We start from the raw sequence: 14,159 nt of genomic DNA, 5'->3' as shown, positions 1-14,159 counted from the left end.
GCACCCCCAGTTTCAGAAGTACCTGGGGTCCCAAATCACTGAGCCTTGCTGAGTCTCTGCAGGAAGAACATTATTGCTTCTGGGCCTCCCCTACTCCTGGCTGAGGTTTCCGTTTCCTCAAGTCAGCTTGCTTAACCCTTATTCACACCTTTCCTGCTTTCAAAATGTTATTGCTCTGCGTCCTCTCCTGCTCTCTTTGTCCTTGATTTTAGTGCCTTTTACTTCCTTACTGCAAAGTGTAGTGGTGCTTTCAGAGAACAAGTAGACAAACACATACGTTCAATCTGCCAGATAAGAAGAAATCTCCTCACTTCATTTTACAGATGAGGACACTGAAGTCATAGCAGCTAAGTGGCTTGCCCAAAGCCACCTAGGTGGTTAGTGAAACATCTGGAACCCCCCGGAGCCCTGGGAGCAGTCAGTGTCCTTTCCTCTCTTCCACGCTGCCTCCAGGACTATGCCAGGAAGCCCGTGTAACAGGACTAAAGGTTATCCTAGTTGATATGATTGCAGGTTTCATCTGTACAGCACACAAGATCCTGCAGTGCCACTGTCTGTTCCAGCCTTGACAACCAGTAGGATTAGCCAATTCACCACACATCCTGAAGTAAACAGTAAAAATATACTGTATATTGTATAAATATGTGATCTCTGCTGATGTCTAAACTATCATTCACATAGAATTGTGAATTTTTTTCTTACAAATTATCTGTAGATGTTCAGACACAAATTAGAAAATGCTCAAAAGGTATTTAGAATTCTAACTACCTAAACAAATGCTCAAGCTCTAAACAAAATTGCAAGGTATATATAGCGTCCTTACTGGACAGGTAAATCATCTTGAGCCAGTAAGAAGTGGCCAGAACTGGGTGCTTCAGAACAATGTCAACAACCCTTGCTGATGCCTAATGGACCACAGACCAGTTACAGGTTTCTAGTTTCTGCCAATAATCACCACTGATTGTGAGGAAGAGCACGGTTCACATGGTGGGGTCACTTATGAGAAGCCTATGTGGGCTGCCACGATCCTCCCTGCCCTCTCCATGGACCGTGCTCAGCTCTACCGCAGGACTCCAGTGAGCATCGGGCCAACACGGGGTCAAAGGTGCAAACAGAACCCCCCGTGCCTCTAAGCCCCAGCAGGACGAAAGCACTGCGTCTAGATCACTAAGAGACACCTCTTGCCTTTTTCTACGATTGTACACTGTCTAGATCAATGAATCCCTAGAAACAGTTTAGTTTCCATCTCTACTCAGTGTAGCCGCCCCTGACACAGGATGACCAATCCCTACCCGGCTTATGGAATTCAAACCACTCAGTATTGGCTTCAGGGTCTTTCACCAATTGTCCACCTCCCTTTCGCTATCCCTAACTCCCTTTTCTTAGCACTATACATAGACTCCTGCCCCATACAAAGGGTCTGCTCAGTCCCCATTAGGACCCTTGCCAGGGCTGTTCTGCTGCCTGCCCTTCACCTCCTTTGCAGTAATGATTGTTGCCCACACCTACTGCACTCTTGCTCCTACTACGCACTCTGCTAAACGCTTTATAGGCATCATCTCTTGCCAAACCAAAGACAACTTTATGAGGTAGATACACTTACCTTCAGCTTAGAGAAGAGGAAACTGAGACTTTGGGAAGTTCTGAAATGCCCCAGTTTACAGACCTAATAAGTGTGGGGATGAATGTAGCTCTGCCAGATTCTAGAGCTGTGTTCTTAACCACTATGTTTGGATAGTTATTGTAGAACCAGAGCAGGGCAGAGAAGTTTAGATTTTATCTGGTAGCAAATTTGGAGCCTGAGAGATTTCAGTATACATGATTTAAGAGTTCGCTGGCAGTGGTCTTCAGAAGGGTTTGGTATTGGAAGAGTTATTCAGCAAAGTACTCTAGAACTTAGCTAACCGTGAAGTGATCCAGGCCTGAACTAAGAGCAAATAGGGGCAGAAATAAGAAAATAGAAATTATTTCAAAGAATACCCAATAGAATTTGATGTCATACCACATTATGTTTAAAAAAAAATAAAGAATAAAATGGTTGAGTCAAAAATGACCCCCAAATTAGAAAATTGAATGAGTTTGAAAATTTTGAGGTCACTGGTATAAACAGAGCATTTTGGAGAAGCTGATGAATTTGGTATTGGATGTGTTCAATTAGAACTTATACACAGAACATGTTGGAATGTTATCATAACCCAATCAATCAAGTATCCATTTAAAAGTAAACATTGTAAGTACAGGTCAATACCTAATGATTAAACAACTAAAGTTCCAAGACCCTGTGGTAGGCACTGTTAGAAATAAAATGTGGGCACGATCTAGAGAGTATAGTGAGGGAGACAACAATGTACAAAATAACATAAAACAGAAAGGAATAAGAACTACAACAAGAATATAAGCTAACTGCTGTAGGATTGAGAAAGGCAAGAGATTAATTCCTTCTGGGGAAACTGGAGAGCATCTGAGACTGATGGAAGGCCAAAGGACAGAGAAGATGGAAAGGACATTCCCAGTGGAGTAACCAATATCAGCAAGTCCAAGGGAATGGGAGTAGCAACTAGTCCAGAAGCCTGAAACATAAGATTCCTGGATGGTAGAAGAGAGGATGGGAAATACCAGGCTTGGGAAGTAGATTGGAGCCAGATAATACAGGGCCCTAAAGTCTATACTAAGCTGTTTGGACTTTGATCTACAGCGAATGGGAGTCATCCAAAGTTTTAGAGCAAGGAGTGACAGGTTCACATGTGAGTCATATGTTAATCTTTCATTTCCATAAATGAATGTTTGATTTACATAAAATAAATAAAATTCTGCTTTATATCTCTCCTCAGTCACTTTACTTCCTTTGGCAAAGCTTGCCCTTGGGTTAATATTCCTGAATTCTTTTGCATTTTTATGTCCCACACAGTACTTCTAATTAACCTTCTATCTAACCTGAAGCCCTTCTTCTTTCCTTTTTGGTTAGAACTGAAAATATCATCAATGTTTACCAACAATACCATCAAAATAATTTTTCCTCTTTTATTTCAATCCCAAAGTCTATTTCAGATACTCCACGAGTTTGACCCAAATTCCATTTATAGCTGGATGTAACAAAAGGAGGACTTGCTCTGAATGCTTCAACCAATGCTTTCCTTGGGCAAATTCTTATATTGTGGCATCTTTGGGTGCCCTTTTTCAAAGAACTCATACTTTCAGAGGAAAGGGATCTGAAGAAGTGAAAACACATTCATCTCCCTCATAAGGAAAGAATTCCTGCTTTAAAGAGGAGGAAAAAAGGTCCAGAATGAGATAACACCATTTAAAAACTCACTCCAGCCTTTTTCAACCTGTCCAACCAGAACAGGAGAAAATTCGAGGCACTAAACCTCTTAATTTTCTCTTCAAAGCAGCAACAGAGACAGTTCACCAAAAAACAGAGTTGTAATGCATTATATTCTCAGCAATTTTCTTCTAATTGTTTAGTTAAAATCCTTCCTTCCGTAAAACAAACCCATTCTACCATATCCCAAACTCAATAAAACAATGAAGAACAGAACTTCCCTTCTTGCCTTTACCATATTTCAAATTGAATTCCTTTTTAAACTCCTAAAGACTAAGTATTACATTGGACAGTTGTCATGTAATTAAAGAAATTCAGCCCCATAGTATTTTTTCTCTCTTGTGAATACCAGTTCATCCCCAGAACAACAAAGGATCCCAGAACACAGGCTTCCATCTGTCTTTTTCCCTCCCCACCCCTCCAAAACACATGCTCCTTTTCAGTTTCTCAGAACATATTAAACTCACATGCCTACATGGAGCATGGGTGAAGTTGGGTGGGAGCAATGCCACAGGAACGTGGGGTCAAGGGGGAAAGGAGAACTCGCACCCCTGCTAAAGGGTGTAGCTGCTATTCAACTGCAGTTTGGGAATGAGGTCTAATGTTGCTTGATCTTCCTTTTTTTTTTTTTTTTTTATCCTTTAATACACTAACTTTAATGAATTCTTTTTTTTTTTTAACATCTTTATTGGAGTATAATTGCTTTACAATGGTGTGTTAGTTTCTGCTTTATAACAAAGTGAATCAGTTATACATATACATATGTTCCCATATCTCTTCCCTCTTGCGTCTCCCTCCCTCCCACCCTCCCTATCCCACCCCTCTAGGTGGTCACAAAGCACAGAGCTGATCTCCCTGTGTTATGCTGCTGCTTCCCACTAGCTATCTATTTTACATTTGGTAGTGTATATATGTCCATGCCACTCTCTCACCCTGTCACATCTTACCCTTCCCCCTCCCCATATCCTCAAGTCCATTCTCTAGTAGGTCTGTGTTTTTATTCCCGTCTTGCCACTAGGTTCTTCCTTTTTTTTTTCCAAGAGAAGTAGGAATTCAGGAATCTACTTATTTTGCAAATATTTAAACTAAAAATTTTAACAACCTTTGTAGAACACTATGTGGACCAAAGAAGTTGTGCCCAGTCTGCATGCTCTGCATTACACCGAGGGCTGGCCCCAAGGAGCAATCCAGATCCTGCACCAAATACTAGGACTGTCTTTTCTGTAGCTTCTTCAGTGTTATTTTTCCTGGACCTCGTGACATAACTAAAGGAAGAGAAACCATCAACAGGCAGGTGTAATTCTGATATTCCACTGCCCTCACTTTCTTCTAGATTTCCTACCTTCTCTGTAAGTTCTGTCCCCTCCTCTCCTAAACTCTACCCCAAAGGGTCTCCTTGCCCATTCCTGTCAACAGATAATGTGCTGCCTTGCCATCAGCAAAAAAGATAACTCAGAAAACCCTCAGGAGGCCTTACTAGTCCCAACTACCAGAAATGATTCCCTAGCTGTGTCTCCTGAGATTCCCCAGAAAGACTGCTTCCCTTGACTTAAGAAAGAATAAACTACATTGAGTCATATCCTACCAGTCAAAAAGTTTCCCCCTGGAAAGTAAGTTACGTTGCCTCCAAATCCCGAGTTAGCCTTCTCATCCTGGGTCTTCCCCTTCTATGTACTTGACCCTGGGCAGCACATTCCCAGAGCAGCAAACACTCTTTCAGAGAAGAGAGACTGCTGTGTTCCAGCATTTGACAATCATAATCCCGTTGTGCAGACAAGGACTCATAGATGATCTTAATGAAAATGTGCAAGAAATCAGGCATGATACTTGAGCAGTCACAAAGCCAGGTTCCCCAGAATGAAGAAGAAACAGCAAACACAACTTGGTGGCTGAAAGGCTTTTTTCATGTTTTGTTGTTTGAGTTTTAATGAAAGACTGGACTCAGTAAATTAGCCTTAAGGACCCGTGATCTCTCCAGCCCCAGCCTGTATCAGATCACACCTACATTCAGAGTGGTTTCCTCTCTGTCTGTTAAGTTCTTCCCTTCAAGTCCTTTCAGGCCCTGGGTCCCCTCACACTCAGTGAATTATCTCAGCTCCCAAGTGAATTATCCCTGACTCCAACTCATATTCTTAAGATGGTCTGATCATTAAGGTCTTTATTTTGACCTAACATTTTATTATTCTCAAGTTTTGCCACCTTCACCTCTATAATCTGTAGTTCCTAACCATTTTGGTTGACTTCTACTCTTGGCCTGCTTCAGAGACCGTTAGATGGATTCAATTACCCCAGGCTTTCCCATGCTCACCACGCTTCCTAAATCCCTTGAAAGTAGAAAGTCCTTGCCACACTTTCTACTCTTCACCCTTGGCATGTCATGGTCAAATCTAGATATTTAGAGACAATGCCATTTGGGGTCTGAAGACGGACACCTGGAGGACTTCACTTCCCACATGGCTGCAATCCAAAGCATTCATTTACCATAATGATTTAGTTTTTGCCTTTTACTAGCCCGTCTTACTATTCCCTCCTGAAATCACTCTTATGCTATTTTCTTATTTTAGATAATAGATTCTTTCTCAGTCCAGGTATTAAGTCACCATTTCTTTTTCTCCACTTAGAGAATGAGAGGTCTTGATATTCCAATCAATAACATGGAAGAACCTGCTAAAATTCTCAAGAATTTTATTTGGTTTTCTTTTGACTTCAATATTCAACCTGGCCTTCGCTCTAAGATGGTATTTGGACACTTTAAGATGATGTTTCCCAACAGGGAATACAAAGCCTTCACAGGCATAGTCCTAGTTGGCTGCCAGTCAGACGTCCTGCACTTTTCTTTAAGCCCATCTCCAGGCAAAGCTCTGGAATTGATCTGCTGGACACTGCCGCTATCACTCTGTGTATCTTTGGTCATTTTTCTCATTAAACTTCAGTTTAATCCTTCTAACATGGGTACCTTGTGAGGACTGTCATGATGATTAAAGAACTGGTGTGTGTAAGGAAAACATTTAGCAAAGAGATTGGCAAACACTCTAAGTGATCAGTATTCACAATTTTTGTTGTTACTCTCTCCACCTTTCAGAATCACAACACAGCTTGGAGCTTGCCTCAGTCTTGGATAATATCTGCTTCACATCAGCAGTGGCAAAGCTGCTGTGAATATTGACATTTCCATTTGCACAACCTTCCTCCCCTGCTTCTCCTCCTCTTTCCTTAGAGTCAAGATATATTCCAAGGTTCACCGACTGCACACAGGAATCCATTCCTCCTCTTAACAACTTTGTTTACAAGTCAATCGAACTAGCTAAAAGCTGATCTATGGCATACTTTAAGGTTAGAAGTTAGGAAGAACTGCCATAAAATTCATTTCCAGTCCTGTTAAACATCAGTGGGGAGCCCTATCACCCTGTGGAGTGAACATTGGTCTTCCTCACAGAAAGCAGGCCAGCACAGGCTGGGGGCTGGGAGCTGTGGTAGCTGCACCACTAAAACAATTCTTGCACCCCAATTATCCTTCCAAGTGCTTCCTGGAACTGACCACGTGGCACCTCACCAATGCCACTTCTTCCTCCCTCTTGCCCACGCCTGCCTTAAAAAACAGGTGAGTCAGATATACACACTACTGTACATAAAATAGATAACTAATAAGCACCTACTGTATAGCACAGGGGACTCTACTCAGTACTCTGTAATGACCTACATGGGAAAAGAATCTAAAAAAGAGTGGACATATGTATATGTATAACTGATTCACTTTGCTGTACGGCAGAAACTAACACAACATTGTAAATCAACTCAACTCCAATAAAAATTAATTTTAAAAAAACCAGGTAAGTCGGGTTTTATTTGAGGGAGTGGTTGCTGTACTTATAAATTTTTCATATGTTTTTATAAAATACTATATATTAAAACAAATAAACAGAAAATCACTATAATTATTAGTAGTAATTGCTTCTGGTGGATTTATCATAAGAAATTATTAAAGCTATATGTTAGAGACTTCTCCTAAGTGAACAATTATAGTTCCCAAGATACGATTAAGCCATTTTATCAATATGAGATGTAAATATTACAGTATATAACCATAAAGTAAAGCAGTTTTTAATTTTTCAAAAGTGGTCAGCTATATCAATCTATCAATGAATAGATCAGCGTGTGTCATGAAAAAATCTCACTACCTACCCATCCATGTATTTGTTTATTAAACATGTATCAAACCTCCACTAAGAGCAGAGTACAGCTGAAGGGGAGTGTCAGAGCAGTCTACACAGTGGAAGAGGTATACATGTGTGCAAAACCTACAAAGGACAAAAGAGAGTGGGGCACAAGGAAAGGAACAAGTAAAGAGCAAGGAGGAAAGTAGCTGGCCTCAAGTTCTAAATTGAATCCCTAGGGTGGTAGCAGAAAGGGGCCTCATTAAAACTCTGTCTCAGCAGTTTGGTTAAGAGATGAGAGTCTGGGGACAGAAGGTAATCACTGAGACTTGGCCTCTATGGACACATGGCCAAGGGGCCCCTAGTCAAATCTTCTGGGCGCAGAGGGAAAGTTACATCCAATTCTAGAGTTCTCTCATGCCTACTGGGACCCAGACTCCCATTCCAAACCCTTACTGACACGTGTGTAGATACCTAGTTCCAAATACATTTTTGATTCTCTGATTTTTTTCCAAGTTGGTTGCATTCACACCTGCGATATTCCCTCCACTGACCGCCAGCAGCCTCCTGTTCATCCTCTGAGACTCAGCTCAGGGGTCCTCTTCCCTAGCCTCGCCCTTCCCCTCCCCCTCACCCCAAGTTCAAGGGCTTCTCCCTCCTCCATCATATCACCCCATGCTCCTTCTCTCTATACATCAACCACGATTATCTGTGTACTGGGGAATGATATTCAAAATATGTCGCAAGTCTGGTGCAGCCCAGGCCATACCCCATCAGAACACAAGCTGGCTACTCTTGCATCAGTGCAGAGTGACCACATGTCAGCCTGCTGAGAGGTGATGTTCACCCACCAGGCATTTAACCCCTTAAAAATAAGGGCTGTGTTTTATTCACCAGTACATCACCAGAGCCCAGCACATGGGAGATGTTTAATAAGTGTTTGTGGATTGAATGACTAGAAGGTTACTTGGAAAAGGCAAGGTGATGAGGAACTTGTGATGGGGAGTAGGGCACTGCTCCAAGTCACCTTAGCTAACTGTCCTTACGTATAATCCCACACCTATGCCTTCCTTGGGGTTTTGTATAGCTGCATGATAGTCAAACTAGGCCAAATGTAAAAGAAAATGATATTCTGGGCTTCCAAAAGTTAATCATAAAGGCCCCCATAGGTTTTAGGTTTGGGTAACTAACGAAACATATGTAAATTCCAGTTGGTTATGAAATCCTTACCTTCAGGAACAGCCTCCCAGAGCCCAGCCTTTGTAAACCCATCTTCCTATGTTTCACTCATACAAATTCTTGCTACTTTTAAAAAATTTAACCAGTCCCACCGATGATATTTTTAAATGGCTGTTGAATTATGATATGTTCCTCTTGTATTGTTGGGGGTTAATTAAAAGAACTTAGTCTTATTTTAAGAATATATAATTGATGAAAATTTCTCTTGGGACATCAAAATTAAACAGAGGTTAGAAGGTCTTCTAGCAAAAGCACACATCAGCCTCACTCTCAAGGCATCAGTTATGCTGTGTGGACTCATTACTAGCCAGCTCTCAGTTCAAAGGCAATTCTAAGGAGAGTGCTATCATAAATCTAGACTCTAAAGGTTGTTCTTAGTGTCATACGGGCTCCTATATCAACATGGCTTTGTTTTATATTCCAGACTACAGATTCATAAATAGGAACTGATGCTAAATGCAGTGTTGTGGGGTTTTGGTTTTTTGTTTTTGGGTTTTTTTTTTTCAGTTTTGTAGGATGTGCATGTAGTTTGTAACACGTCTAAAAGAGAAAAAGACATTTCCAGAAGCACCATCCTATAGCAATAAAATATTGTTTTAATCAAAAGCTTCGTTGTGCTACAAGAAAAGGAAGTACATAAAACCGTACAGTGTGAAGGTGTGAGGGTGAAGTTCTTCAATTCTGTTGATGGAGGAATTGATTTTGCAGTTACAGAAAAAATTAAGGGAAAAGACAGTCCTAGTGGGGAAGAAAAAAGCAAAGCTATGGATTTTGTAGTGAAGCAGACATTTTTTCATGACTGGTTGTCAGAAGGAAAGTTTTAAAGTCACATTATAGGGTAAAGCACTGGAAAAACCCAGAGAAAAATAATTCTATATCAACTTGTAGACAAAGAAGAGGGTTAGACACTCACAGCTTGGTGTTACCATGACTCTCCAGGAAGCTCATGGGCAAAGACACTGCCTGGTTCTAGCCTGGAACTATAGGATACACATATGTCCAGTACTGTAGGGCTGTTACTACCTCTTACAAAGTGACCATTATTTAGTTGATTAATTAATTAACCAAAAGGAAGGTTTTGGAGAACTCAGACATGGGCATGAAAAATTTATTTGCGTTAGATGAGCTGACAGGGGAGATTATATCTTATTTACCTAATACGTATAGGAACAAAGGAATGAACTCCCTTAATTGTTCTTTCTTTTTAAGACATTACTAATATCCTACATTTTATCATGGTACACATATTACCAGGTTGTCTATATTTCTATATTAAAACTAAAACTCAGACATACTATTCCTATGAAATGATCAGGGGTAGGTAATATAACCTAAAGTTGAAGGAAAGCTAATATAGTACTTACTATTTCAATTGTGTACATGTTAACAATTACAGATACACTTGATGTTATAACACAGTATACGAATCTTGAAGATCAAAACGTTTTAAAGATCAGTGCAAATATATTACTTTAAAATTTACCTTATCGCTAAACTTTGTTCATTGCTGTATAACTCAGGAGTTATTGCAAATAAATAAATAAAATTTTTATAATTTGCACTTTAATAAGTCACACAAGGTGGATGAACAATCAGCCTCTGTGCAATCAACATGGACACAATAAACCTAGTTCTATGAACAATGTCTACCCAGAGTAATGCTTAATGAAATTTGGTTATTAGAAATTTACATCAGAAAAGAAAACATGTAGTGGTTTACTTTATTGATTTTTCTTGATCTCTAATGGCTTAGAAGTCTGTTAAATATCCTAAATTTTACACGATGCAAATGCATTATAATTACAGCTGTCAGGCCTCTCTTGGCCATTCATTATTTTCATTCATTAAAACAGTTTCTATCATGATGATATCCTGGGGGGTTAGAAATCTAATGGGAAAAAAAAATCTTGAAAAAGTAAAGTTTGCAAAGTCAAACTCATAAGAACAATACACTAAGAATGAAAAGTCAAAGCTAGTTAGAGAAAATAGACCCGGAAGGTAAACCGGGGAGGCAGTGGCCCTTTTGGCAGTGTTACCCATACCTCACACTAGCTTCCTCTCATCTTGCTTTTATATCCCCCACTGCATCACCATAGTTGTCTAGACACTGCGCCAAAGCAGGCTGACAGCCATGTGTGGGTTGCCTAACTACAGTAACCTGAGATTTGGCCACTTGGTAGGCAATTTTCTCCTTATGAAGGAAGGTCTACTAATGATTTGTATCATCATCATCATGATTAATACCTCAGAGGCAATCCCACCCAGAAATGCTGAGAACTGGTGGAATAGGACATGGGTGGTGCCAATGTGTACCTTTAAATACCTGTCATCACAGCACAGGCTCCCCTCTTTGAAGGCAGCTCTGAAGTGTTCTCAGCCTGTTCATTCTCTCTCTTGCTCACCAGAGTCTGGTACTTACTCTATATTTAACTTCCGTTCACTCATCTGGAAGATTCTGGCCAGCACTATGACTGACGACGAGCTGTCTGCCTTGGTGGTGGATAATGGGTCAGGGATGTGCAAAGCCGGCTTTGGCGTTGACGACGCCCCCCGAGCTGTGTTCTCCATGGTAGGGCATCCCCAGCACCACGGGGTCATGGTAGGCATGGGCCAGGACTGCTACATGGGGGATGAGGCCCAGAGCAAGAGAGGGATCATGACCCTGAAGTATCCCACTGAGCACGGAGTGGTCACCAACTGGGACGATATGGAGAAGATCTGGCACCACACTTTCTACAAAGAGCTCCACGTGGCACTGGAGGAGCATCCCATCCTCCTCACCAAGGCACCCCTCAGCCCCAAGATCAACCAGGAGAAGACTCAGATCACGTTCAAGGCTTTCAACACACCTGCCATGTATGTGACTATCCAGGCTGTGCTGTCCCTCTATGCCTCGGGCTGGACCCCAGGCATCGTGATGGATTCTGGAGATGCGGTCAATCACACTGTGCCCACCTACGAAGGCTATGCCCGGCCCCATGCCATTCTTCGTCAGGATCTGGCCGGCAGAGACCTCACTGATTACCTCCTGAAGATCCTAACAGAACGAGGCTACAACTTCACTGCCACAGCTGAGCGGGAGATTGTTCGCGATGTCACAGAGAAGCTGTGCTACGTGGCCCTGGACTTTGAGCAAGAAATGGTCAGTGCTGCTTCATCCTCCTCACTGGAGAGAAGCTACGAGTTCCCTGATGGGCAGGTGATCACCACTACGAATGAATGCTTTGATGTCCTGAAGCCATTTTCCAGCCTTCCTTTCTGGGCACTGAGTCCAGTGGGATCCACGAGACAACGTTCAACTCTGTCACGAAGTGCGATGTGGATATTCGCAAGGATCTGTATGCCAACACCGTGCAGTCTGGAGGTAGCACTATGTACCCTGGCACTGTTGACTGGATGCAGAAGGAAACTGTAGCCCTGGCACCCAGCACTGTGAAAACCAAGATCATAGCTTCCCCCGAAGCGGAAGTACTCCGTTTGGATTGGGGGCTCCATTCTGGCCAGCCTGTCCACATTCCAGCAGACGTGGATCAGTAAGCAGGTATGATGAGGCTGGTCCTCCCAGCATCCACAGGAAATGTTTCTGAATGGGCTTCCATGCCAATGCATTTACACTGTCCCCAACTTCTAGGTCATAGCAATGGTTCTGCTTTTATCCACTTGCAATTGAGTCAAGGTAAATCTTCCACTCTCGCTAGTGGGTAAACCAGCAAACTCATCTCCATCCAAGTACTGTGGGCTCCCCACCAGCTAACCATATCTTGACCTCTATCAATTTAAGGAGGATTCTGAGATCCTATTCTATTTTCTTTACCTTTAGGGTTCAAAGAAATGTAGACTTGCTTAAATGAAAATAAGTGACAAGGAGTAAAATGAGAAATAGCCTTTCAGAATTTTCAAGCTTTAAATACTAGTTCTTGGGGCTTCCATGGTGGCGCAGTGGTTGAGAATCTGCCTGCCAATGCAGGGGACACGGGTTCGAGCCCTGGTCTGGGAAGATCCCACATGCCGCGGAGCAACTGGGCCCGTGAGCCACAACTACTGAGCCTGCGTGTCTGGAGCCTGTGCTCCGCAACAAGAGAGGCCGCGACAGTGAGAGGCCCGTGCACCGCAATGAAGAGTGTCCCCCACTCGCCACAACTAGAGAAAGCTCTTGCACAGAAACGAAGACCCAACACAGCCAAAAATAATAAATAAATAAATAAATAAATAAATAATTTAAATACTAGTTCTCGCTTAAAATATTTAACAATAGCAGGCTGTACCACCCTGTAAAAAATGTATATGTATTTAGCAAACATGTCTTATTAGTTAGAATTTTGGTTTTGTTTTAATTCTTTGTATAGAGATAATGAACTATATGGATGAAGAAAATCCATATTTACATAAGCACTAAGGAAATAGAATATTTTATCTTAAAATATACTGATAAATCTGGCTATCTGAGCAGCTAATGCGAATTTCTTAATTCCCCAAGTCACCATTTTAGTAACTCCTTATTTTGTTTTCCTTATTAAATTAGCAAAATGAAACAGCAGCATTCCATTAATATTGTTTATAAATCAACTATTTTCAGCTTAGAATGGAGTTCTGCTGGTGAAACACATATTTAATGTCTAACTTCTCGAACTTCATTATACTTGTAAAACAGCAAAACTACTACAGCTAAGGCCAACTTTTAAAATAGAAAGAGAGAGAAAGATACTGTAATATTAAATTAATTAATGTTAGTATGCAACAGCTTGACAAGGATAATTTTATTTCTATTGCTTAGCATAATAATGCATGTCTTGAATAATTTCTATAGGCCATGATTTTGGATATTTCTCTTATCAAGGATTTCACTGTGGGAAAACATAGCTGCAGCATCTTTGAAAATTATAAATTCTAGTATCAGTATAGTATTTCCAATTTTATTATTGAAAAGATTTTAGAATAATTTTGTTTTATTATGTCCAGTAACTAGCAATACCTCTTAATGTGAAGTGTCTCTAAGATATCAACATCTTAGAAAACATCAGTGTGTCTTCCTACGTTCTCTAAAATTTTTTAATGAATCCAATGGTGATTTTCAACCAATTTTAAGTACTAGCACATTTATTTCAGTCTATTCTGTGGTTTGTCATTATCTGAATGTCAGAGATATTTGTACTTTTCAGGGGTCTTTTTCTGAAATTTTAGAATATTTGGAGGGGGGTTGCTTATTAAGGCATTATCACATTCTCAGGAAAAGAGGAATTTCTTCTCTTTTCCTTTTAGTTAGGAAGCTTATATTTGTGTTTTAAATCTCTAAATGGGAGCCTTTATGCATTTTTTGCTTAAAATTTTTCAAAGGATTTGATTGTTTCTTATTTTCTTTTATATGACAACACAATTTTTAATTCATTTAACCAAAATTAACCTCCAAAGGCACTTTATTTTATGACTTAGAGTTTTCTTTCTTC

At 40.8% G+C, this 14,159-nt stretch overlaps 1 protein-coding gene across 1 annotated transcript; it reads left to right on the top strand.

Annotated features, from left to right (window-relative positions):
- The first annotated feature begins 11,182 nt into the window (after positions 1-11,182).
- On the top strand, positions 11,183-12,302 carry ACTBL2 (actin beta like 2). Its single transcript, XM_007198410.2, is given in 4 exon segments — positions 11,183-11,939; positions 11,942-12,168; positions 12,170-12,255; positions 12,257-12,302. Coding segments are annotated over 4 exon segments (1,116 nt in total).
- Positions 12,303-14,159: the final 1,857 nt, after the last annotated feature.

The sequence above is a fragment of the Balaenoptera acutorostrata genome, chromosome 2, assembly GCF_949987535.1.
Source record: "Balaenoptera acutorostrata chromosome 2, mBalAcu1.1, whole genome shotgun sequence".
In the NCBI taxonomy this organism is placed as follows: Eukaryota; Metazoa; Chordata; class Mammalia; order Artiodactyla; family Balaenopteridae; genus Balaenoptera; species Balaenoptera acutorostrata.
This window is presented reverse-complemented; position numbering and strand designations above follow the sequence as displayed.